General features: G+C 37.4%; 1 protein-coding gene across 1 annotated transcript in view; it reads left to right on the forward strand.

Annotated features, from left to right (window-relative positions):
* Positions 1–10,532, forward strand: part of ZC3H12B (zinc finger CCCH-type containing 12B) — a 94,308-nt gene that overhangs the window by 80,101 nt on the left and 3,675 nt on the right. The window contains exons 2-5 of the mRNA XM_037823742.1: positions 8–483; positions 7,693–7,832; positions 9,188–9,422; positions 10,066–10,172. Coding sequence (XP_037679670.1) covers positions 8–483; positions 7,693–7,832; positions 9,188–9,422; positions 10,066–10,172 — 958 coding nt within the window. The remainder of the gene's footprint in view (positions 1–7; positions 484–7,692; positions 7,833–9,187; positions 9,423–10,065; positions 10,173–10,532) is intronic.

A 10,532-nucleotide genomic window follows, 5' to 3' on the forward strand; every position in this document is an offset into this window, starting at 1 on the left:
CTCTGAGAGTGACCCTGAACAGATGAACCTTAAGAGGAGTGGCAACAACAGCTACCAACCTGGATATGCTCAGTTGAAGAAAAGAGAGATGCTCTCTAAGTCACACCGCCAGCTCTGTCGATCTCCCTGCCTGGATCATCCAAGTTTCTCTGGAAGCAGCATTCTACAGGATGGGAAGCTTGACCTGGAGAAGGAATATCAAGCCAAGATGGACTTTGCTCTAAAGCTGGGCTATGCAGAGGAACAGATTAGATCAGTGCTGAACAAGCTAGGCCCAGAATCACTTATTAATGATGTATTGGCAGAGCTTGTCAGACTTGGAAACAAAGGTGATTTGGAAGGACAGGTCAACTTGAGTCTGTTAGTACCTCGTGGGCCCATTTCCAGAGAGACTGCAAACGCTGAGCTGTCTCTTGAAGATGAAATAGACAGCAGTGATAATTTGAGGCCAATTGTCATTGATGGAAGTAATGTGGCAATGAGGTAAGCCTGGTATATTTTCTCTCTCTTTTTTTAAGACTGCCCTAAGCTCATGAAAGTCACCTTTCTTTGAAAAGCACTATACAGTGCCCTTGGTTGTTGTTTGTGGCTTGTGCCAGAGTAGGTGGACAGAGGCTAAAGTCATCCTGCCCCTGCCTTTTCTCTCTCCTTTGACATCATTGTCAATTTGTTTTTAGTTGTACCGAAGACAGCTTAGATATCAGTGATGCTTCCGAGGAGATACAGCCATTCAACTTTTGCTCCTCTCAGGGTCCCTTTTCCCATCCCTACTTCTCCTAGAGTAATCATTTTGAAACTACTTAGGGGCTTACTTAGGAACCTGCAGTAATTCCCAATTGCTTTTCTACCAGGATTTGATGCCTCTATCTATCTTTTAGATTCTTTAAGATATGGGTTTTCCCTCCTCTCATTTGATCTCAACTGTCATAATTATAGCATATACATGAGTCTCTTTAACAGTCTCCATATATGTTATATTGATTTCTACCTCATTACCTGCATTCATGTCATTTCCTAGCTTAGAAATAACTTCCTCCTTATCTTCATACCTTTCGAGATGCACCACCTCCACAAAGACCTCCCTGATATTTTTTATCCCAATGATTTATTCTGTCTCTGAGCTTCATTATTTGTGCTAGCTGAATAATGGCCCCCAAAGATCTCCACATCCTAATCCCTGAAACCTGGGAATATGTTACCTTACATAGTAAAAGGCACTTTGCAGATATAATTAAGGATCTTGAGATGGGAGAAATTATATAAATTAGACAAGTGGACCCATTGTGATCACAAAGTTCCTTATAAGAGGGAGTTGGGAGGATCACAGTCAGTAGTAGATGTTATGATGGAAGCAAGAGATTAGAGTGATGTGAGAGACGGGCCATGAGCCAAGGAATGTGGGCTGCCTGTAGAAGCTGAAAAAAGCAAGGAAACAGTTTCTTCCCTGAAGCCTCCAGAAGGAACACAGTTTTGTCAACACCTTGATTTTAGACTTCTGAGCTTAAGAGCTGTAAGAAATCAAATTTGTGTTATATTAAGCCATGATGTTTGTGGTCATTTGTTAAAGCAGCAATAGGAAACTAATACAATACCTATAGTGCCTTCAAATTCCGTACTCTCTCATGTAATTTTTTATTTCATGTCAGAGAGACATATGAATTCCTTCTATTTCCTTAATGAGTTGTCATCCAGCCTTGGCTTAAAAATTCCCAGTAATCAGGAGCCTGCTTCCTACTGAGTCCACCATTGCTTAATAATTAAGTCACTGGAATCCTTAGACCTTAAGCAATCAGATCAAAGTAAATAGCCTTAGACTGGCAAGTTTTTAATTTGATTATCTCATTGTCTTTGAGAGCAGGGAGCTTGCTTTATACCTTTCTTTTTTTCCCCACAGCACATAGCACAGTATTGGGTACTCCCACCGAGGCACAAGGGAGCAGAAATGGGGGGGGGGGGTGTCTTGCTGATGTGCAGGAGTTGCCTACCAGGCTATCTGGAGGTAAATTTTAATATATAGTCCTGTTTAATATATAACCCTCACAACAACCTTATCTTACAGATGAGTAAATTGACTCTCTGCAAGGTTAAGTAACTTCCCTATGGCTAGGTAGCTAGTATGTAGCAAAGTGAGAACTTGAACTTAAGTCTTCTGGCTTCGAATGAATGATATGAAGCTAGCATTTATGAATACCTATTCTGTGACAGGTACTTTTGCATATATGATTTACTCCTCACTAAAAACCCTACAAGAACAGACTAGCCTCATTTTGCAGATAATAAATGACAAATGTTTGATTCAAACTTGAATCTGACTCTAATGCTCTTTCAACAATAACATGCAATGTTATGTGGCAGTTAGTGTTATTAAGAATATTTTTTGTCTCTGCTAGTAGCAAAGAATATATTTACAGATTTCCTTTTTCTCATCTTTTAAATCATGACAGCATCATCACAAGGTGGGTAAAGCAGACTAGACATCTCCCCTGTTTTAATGAGGGGAAGCCAGAAGCATAGTAACAAGGTTAAATGACCTGCATACAATACTACAGCAATTAAAATGATGCTGTGAGCCAGTGAAAAGGATTAGGTAATTTCTATGTTCAAAGGGCCAAAGGTATCTCTGCTCCCTTCCTGTCAGGCATAAGATAGAGTGATTCTTGAAGGAAAGGGGTACTGGATTTGCCCAATTCAATTTCTTACCAAACCAGACACCCTAAATTGGATCACTTTACCAAGATCTACCCTTTTTCAAGAGCTTTGTGTTTGGGGGATGGGGATGAAAAGAACCCAGAAAATCTCTGATGACTTTGACTTCATGGTGATTCAGGATCTTCCTTGTCTTTTTTTATGCAATTTTATTGAGATATATTCACATTCCATACAATCATCCAAAGTGTACAAGCAATTGTTCACAGTATCACTCAATTTTTTAACATTTTAATTACTCATTCATTAAAAAAGTAAAAATAAGAATAAAATAAAAGTAAAAAACAACACCCCAAACATCCCATAGCCCCCATCCCCCTTTTATTCATTTACTTTTTTGCCCCCATTTTTCTACTCATCTGTCCATACACTGGATAAAGGGAATGTGAGCCACAAGGTTTTCACAATCACACGATCACACTATATAAGCTATATACAATCATCTTCAAGAATCAAGGCTACCGGATTGTAGTTCAACAGTTTCAGGTATTTCCTTCTAGCTAGTCTAATACACCAAAAACTAAAAAGGGATATCTATATAATGCGTAAGAATAACCTCCAGAATGATCTCTCAACTCCATTTGAAATCTCTCAGCCACTGAAACTTTATTTTCTTTCATTTCCCTTCCCCCTTTTGGTCAAGAAGGCTTTCTCAATCCTAGGACACCAGGTCCTGGCCCATCCATGGGAACCCTTTCTCATGTTGCCAGGGAGACTTACACCCCTGGGAGTCATGACCCACATAGGGAGAGGACAGTGAGTTCACTTGCAGAGTGGGTTTAGAGAGAGAGGCCACATCTAAGTGATGAAAGAGGTTCTCTGAGGGTGACACTTTAGGTATAATTATAAGTAGGCTTAGCCACTTTTGAATTCTGTTCAAGCTCTGATTATGAAGGGCACTCTATGGTTCTTTTGCTTTGTAAGGGGTAATGAAGAAATTAATTATCAAGGTGATTAGTGTCAACATGTCTAGCAAACTGTCACATTGACTGGAAGGTGACCTTTTTCTCCTGTATGAGTTTCTTTGCTAAATTGTACCTCACACAATCTAAATAAAGCAAAACTCAGCACTCAACTTTAATTTTAAGAGCACACTAAAATTGTGCATAATGGACCACATGATGTTTTTAATGCGGTTTCATTGAGACATATTCACATACCTTACAAACCATCCAAAGTGTACAATCACAGTTCACAGTATCATCACAAAGTTGTGCATACAACCCCATGATTGATTTTAGAACATTTTCATTACTCCAGAAAATAAATAAAAATAAAAAAGGAAACCGAAATCCTCCCATTTTCCCTCCTATTATTGACCCATACTATTGGTGTAGTACATTTTTTACTGTTGATGAAAAGAGTATTAAAATATTACTGTTAACTATAGTCCATAGTTTGCAATAAGTACCTTTTCCCCATATACCATATTAACTCCTTATAATAGTGTCATACATTTGTTCTAGTTCATGAAAGAACTTTTCAATATTTGTACAGTTAAGCATGGACATCGTCCACCACCAGATTCACTGGGTTATACATTCCTATGTTTTAACGTCCAACTTTCCTTCTGGTGACATACATGACTCTAAATGTCCCCTTTCTACCACACTCACACACCATTCAGCACTGTTAATTTTTCTCACAATAATGTGCTACCATCACCTTTGTCCATTTCCAAACTTTTAAGTTCAACCAAGTTAAACATTCTGCACATATTAAGCAACTGCTCCCTATTCTTTAGCCTCATTCTATATCCTGGTAACCTGAATTCTATATTTTATGTCTTTGAGTTTATCTGTTATAATTAGTTCATATCAGTGAGATCATACAGTATTTCTCCTTTTCTTTCTGGATTTATGTCACTTAACATAATGTCCTCAAGGTTCATCCATGTCCTCAGGTACTTCAGGCTTCAGGACTTCATTCCTTCTTACTGCTGAATAATATTCCACTGTATGTATATACTACATTTTGTTTATCCTTTCACACATGATATTTTTTAAATTACCAGCTGTGTTACTGTTAGCTTCTCTTCCCTTGTCTTGTCTGACTACATAAGTTTCTGATTAGTCCCATTTATTCTTCAGTCACATTTGACATGATCAAATTTCAGAGATACAGGGAGGCTTATGAATTTGTTCTAAATTCTATTGTTTTCCCCATTGATTAGCTGTAACTTTCTCATTAGATTGATATTTCTTAGACAGGCTACATGTTAGCATCTGTCGCTTCTTAGCATGTTGGATGAGCCTGCATTGAAATCATGGTGCCTTGTTTGTCATTGATGGCATTTGTTTAACATTTGTGGTTGTGGTGTACCTGTGATTCACTTATGCTCAAATGTGGTGTACCTATGATTCACATATGCTCAAATCCTAAAGAGTAAATTAATTCTGAGTGCTGTCTTCTTTGGGTGAGAAAACCAAAAACTGAGGAATATTAGGGCTTTCAAATGTAAATTCCACCATATTCTTTGTAAGGCCTGGGAGAAGCCCAAATATTTGAACTAAAAAAGTGCAGAGGGAGAGGCCAGAGGCCAGGTTCCTAAACCAAATTCTCTAGGCAGAATTTGGCTTAAGAACCTGGATCATAATATGTTTCTATGCTACTTTACTAGACAAAGCAAGCTGTAGTATTTTTAAGACACTCCATATGACTTGCAGATCCTAAGTGCTTTAGCCTATTTAGATTGCAAAAGGACATTTTGTGGGTTTGAGCAAAAACAGGTCGTTTTGCAAGTGTTACTTTATTTTCCTTTTTTTAAAAAATGTATCCATTCCTTAAATATTTTTGAGCACTCAACTTTGCATACTGGGCCCTTATGTAGGTCTTCATTGTTGAAAATGCCTTCTGATTCTTATTCGGCATTAATAAGCCATATGGAATGCTCCAATGGCATGGTTTTATATGTTCTTAATGGAATGCTCTAGGTATGTTACATTTTTTCTTAATATTATAATTGTCTCATTATATTAAGGAATTACTACCAGAAAACAAATAGATCAAAATACTAATAGTGTTTATTTCTGGGTGGTAGCATAGCACTTGGGTTGTTTTTTTTTTTAATTTTCTTTATATTTTACATGTTTTCACATTTTCTAGGAGCATATATTACTTTTGTAATGAGGAAAAGTATTTTAAATGAATAATTTGGCAATATAAAATATAATGTTAGTGTATCCAACAGGAAATGTTACTCTTGTATTTATTTATGAACTTATACTGTGTTTGGGGAAAGAACACATTTTATAACACTGCTATAAGTGAATTGAAATTCCATCCCCTTTCCCCCAAATTCCCCCTTCTAATGGAAATTCTGATGATTTTTCCAAGTTCATATTATTCTTCATACTTACCCAGCCCTATAGCAATGGGAAAAAATCACAGCTGGATGTCTTCCCTATCTGCCTGTCTCCTGCTAGGTTAATTCAATATTAACCCTTTAAGAACGGTGGACTTGCCGAATTTAACCCACTATTCAACTTTTCAGAAGCAAAGAGTGGTAGTTTTCTCTAGGGCTACCATAGAGTATATTGGTAGTTAAATGTGTTTTTTTTTCTTTAAATGCTTCCAACTTTCAATATAGTAGTAGAATTGCGTTATGGTACTCACTGGGGACTTTTAAACATGATTAGCATATGCTTGGAAATGTTAACAAAGGTACTTAATACATTTTTGCAATGTACCTCAATAGTGACAGGACATTGGGAAGTCTTGCAGTGCATGTGTTGATAGAGCTTCTGAGATTATGTATGAATTCACCCAAAAAGTACAATAAGGTTGGATCTAATTTCTGTTGTAGTGAGAGTGAGGAATCTAAAGAGAGGACCCTCATGGCCTTGTGGGTCTTAACTAGCCTTCTACCAAAACCATTCTTTTCTTCTGATCAGTCTTGTTTGACAGGCAGTATACACTTTATTGTAATAGAATTGGTGCATATATGCCAATTTGTTGTAACAGCCAAGCTGTTTAATTAACTATAATTTAGTGTGGTTTATGTATAAGTCAGAGCACCAGATACTATATTTGATTAAAATAATAATTTTCACAGACAATCCAAGCAAAAGTTTGGTACACCATTTTTGAATTTTTAAGATGGTCACAATAAAGGTATCTTTCCTCAATTTATCTGCAGATTTTCCCTCTTCCAATTTCCATTCAAATGAATTCTCTTTGGCTTTTAAAAGTAATTGTGGTAGACTTTCTTCTCTTTATACATCATGTTCTGATTATAAAAGGAATACTTGATTATTGAAGAAATTTTGTAATTAGAGAAAGGAAATGTCACTTTTAACCCCCGTATGCAGGTTATCAATTATTAATATTTTAATGTATCTATTTCTAGTATTTTTTCTAAGCTTATACATAGATTTTTGTCTGCAAAATTGGGATTACATTCAATATAGCCTGTAACCTTGTTTCTTCTCTTTTAGCATTGTATTGTGAGCATTTCCCATATCCTAAAATTTTCAAGAACATGATTTTTGTTGGTGCATTGTATTTAATTAAATGGATATAAGTATAAGCATTTTCTGTCAGCATTTGTCTTTTTTAAACTTAATATGTGTGTTTAAGAGTCATCTCTTACTAATCCTCCACATAACCTTTATCTAAACCTCTTGTGACACTTCCTCTTTTTTTCTCCTACAAATGTGAATCTTTGAAAAGAAGGTGGAAGTAGAAACAGAAAGTTAAGAGAGAAAGCTGAACTAGAGATTAGAAATAGCTACCAGGGCAGCTATACGTTGGGATTTGTAATTAACCATCTCTGGCCTAGAATGAAGTTGTAACAATAGTGGTAATATTTGTAATGATTGAATAAAAAAGACTTTCATTTGCTCTTTTTAAAAATATGTTCTTTTGGATCATCAAGACAGAAAATGTCTATTGTTAATTCCTTGGTACCAAGAAAAAACCTGCTTGGGGTATTTGTTTCTTAATTGTTGTCTATCTGCTTTCCTGTCATTCTCTATCTTCCTAAAGCCATGGGAATAAAGAAGGATTCTCCTGCAGAGGAATACAACTTGCTGTGGATTGGTTTCTCGATAAAGGCCATAAAGATATTACTGTATTTGTGCCTGCATGGAGAAAGGAGCAATCCCGCCCTGATGCACCAATTACAGGTAATATTTCAAATACGACATTCCTTCTCATTCAGAGGCACATCTAGCAAGATAGTTTGGGAAGAGGTTGATGATCATGACTGAGATAATTATTTTTCTAAGTTATTAAGCATATTGAAAAATATTTAATTAAGTGTATTTTTTAAAAAGTACTTTTCTTGATCCAAATAAAATGGTCACTGCTTTGTGGCATGGGGCAGTTAAATAGAGACAACCTCACTTCAGCAAAGGATAAAGCACGAAGTTGAAAAAAACAGTTCTTTTCTATTTGACTTTAGACTTCTGACTAAAAGGGGATGAATCTGGTTATGAAACGTGACTGAGCGATCGAAAAGACTAAAGAAATCATGGTAGACATTGAACCTCATTCTGTACCAGGGACATGGTTGTGGACTTTTCAAATTGGAATAGAATAGAGAAGGGGAAAATCCCATGTTAGTCAGAGCCAACTTATCCATGATGTAGAGTAGGACTAGTGCCTGGGGCCCATGATACTTTTAAGGATCTACAGAAAGGTTTTAATTTTATTTTCTTTAAAAAATATAAAGAATCTAGCTGGATCATATTTGTCTTTATAGCAATGCAGTCATAAAATATCATTTTTCATATTTCTTTATGGAGAAAGGGGCCCATGAAGGCAAAAGTGCTTAAGACCACAAGAGCTTACAGACCCCCAGTCCTCTGAGTATCAACTGTTGCCCAATGTATTTAATAGGAAAATCCAGTGAATGGCTGTCAGAACTGTGTGTGGAACTGTCTGCCAGTAGCTGCACAGACTCCCAGGCTCAGTCTGAGAGTGGATCCTGGCCCTACTCAAGCCCAGTCTGCAAGCTTTCTCTCCTCAGCAATTAGGGGGCCGAAAGGAATGGGGACTAGTATTTATGTGATATAGCTTGATATTTCCCCTTACTTTTGGCCTTCCTTCAGGCAGAAGACAAAATGTGGTTCCCTAAGAGAGATGCTTTACTTTCCTCTGGCAAACACATCCTCAGCCAACTGCCCTGTGTTTTTCAATAGCTGAAAGCTGATGCTTTGGACAAAGGGCAAAGCAAGTACCAAGAATCCTAGGGGTACCAGTGTTATTTTTGATTCTTCATGGAAGATTTTTAAACTTAGATGCCATTGAACCCAGTTCCTTCATTTTATTTAAAATAAAACTGAAGTCCCAAAGGGAAGGTGACTTGCCTAAAGTCACAATTCAAATTGGTGACATAGCTAGAAATAGAGCCTTCTTTCTCTCTAAGAGCAACTAACATATTCATGTAGTACAAATTTGTGTGTTTATAATTTGAGGATAATGCTGTTAATTTCTGAAGATGATTTCCACTCTGTGATGCATAATCCACATTTGACAGATCAAGATATCCTGCGTAAACTGGAGAAGGAAAAGATTCTCGTCTTCACTCCATCCCGAAGGGTCCAGGGCAGGAGAGTTGTCTGCTATGATGACCGGTTCATAGTCAAACTAGCGTTTGATTCCGATGGTATCATTGTGTCCAATGATAACTACCGAGACCTTCAAGTCGAAAAGCCAGAATGGAAGAAGTTTATAGATGAACGGTTGCTGATGTATTCTTTTGTAAATGACAAGTATGTGTCTTTTCCATAAGCTCTGAACAGCCTACATCCAAGTTATCATTAAGAAGAGATTTCATTTCATTTCAATAAATATTTACTGAGCACTTATTGTGTACCATGTATTATGCTGGTTGCCAGGAGAATAAAAAGCTGAATAAGAAACAGAACTCATGCTTAAGGGCTCAAAGTCTAGTGGAACAGAGAAAGAGACAACCACAATGCATTGTGATAAGTGCTATAGTAGAGATATTTTTAATTGCTATGTCTATGTGAAATGGCAAGAAAAGGCCTCACAGAGATGTCATTTGCAATGAAGTTTAGAGACAGAGGAAAGGGGCCTCTGGGCATTGCATGTGAAGGAGACATCATGAATAAAGCTCTGAAGGTGTAAAAGTGGGTGACATGTTGGGGGAACCAGCAAGCATGCCTGTGTGGCTGGAACATATGGTCAGTGGAATTGTGATGCACAAGGAAAATTATCCTTCCTATGTGGTGAAGTGGTAACAAAGGGAAGAACTGCTGGATTAGTAGAAGATAGACTTGAAGCAGGAAGGGCTGTGACAACAGTATAAGCAAGAGATAAAGGACTGACCTCCTGGTCAGGGGTGGTGGGGACAGAAGGGAAGACATTCACATCTTGCTTGCTTACTTTCAGATTTATGCCTCCAGATGATCCTTTAGGACGCCATGGCCCAAGCCTTGAAAATTTCTTAAGAAAGAGACCTGTTGTTCCTGAACATAAGAAGCAACCATGCCCTTATGGTGAGTACCTTACATGAAAAACTGATTTCTATGCTAAGGGAAACACAAGGACTCTGTGAATACCTTTCAACTTTTCCCTTTCAAATGGGAAATCCTGACTTGTCCACTTTCTGTGAGTTCCCTTATATATTCTCTGTTAGGTATTTAAAGATAAAACCTAAAAACTCCATAAGAAAAAGGTAACCAGAATTCAAGGGAAGATTAGTTGTCACTTGTTAAAATGACCCATTTACTCCAGCTGCCTAAGTCCTGAGCGAAGTTGCTTGGAGCAGGACAATGCAGAAACCCAGATGGCCTACGGAAGCAGAAAGGGCAATGCCAAACTGGGTGTGACCCCAAGAAGAGCAAATCTTTCAGGCA

Source organism: Choloepus didactylus (assembly GCF_015220235.1).
Source record: "Choloepus didactylus isolate mChoDid1 chromosome 24 unlocalized genomic scaffold, mChoDid1.pri SUPER_24_unloc1, whole genome shotgun sequence".
In the NCBI taxonomy this organism is placed as follows: Eukaryota; Metazoa; Chordata; class Mammalia; order Pilosa; family Megalonychidae; genus Choloepus; species Choloepus didactylus.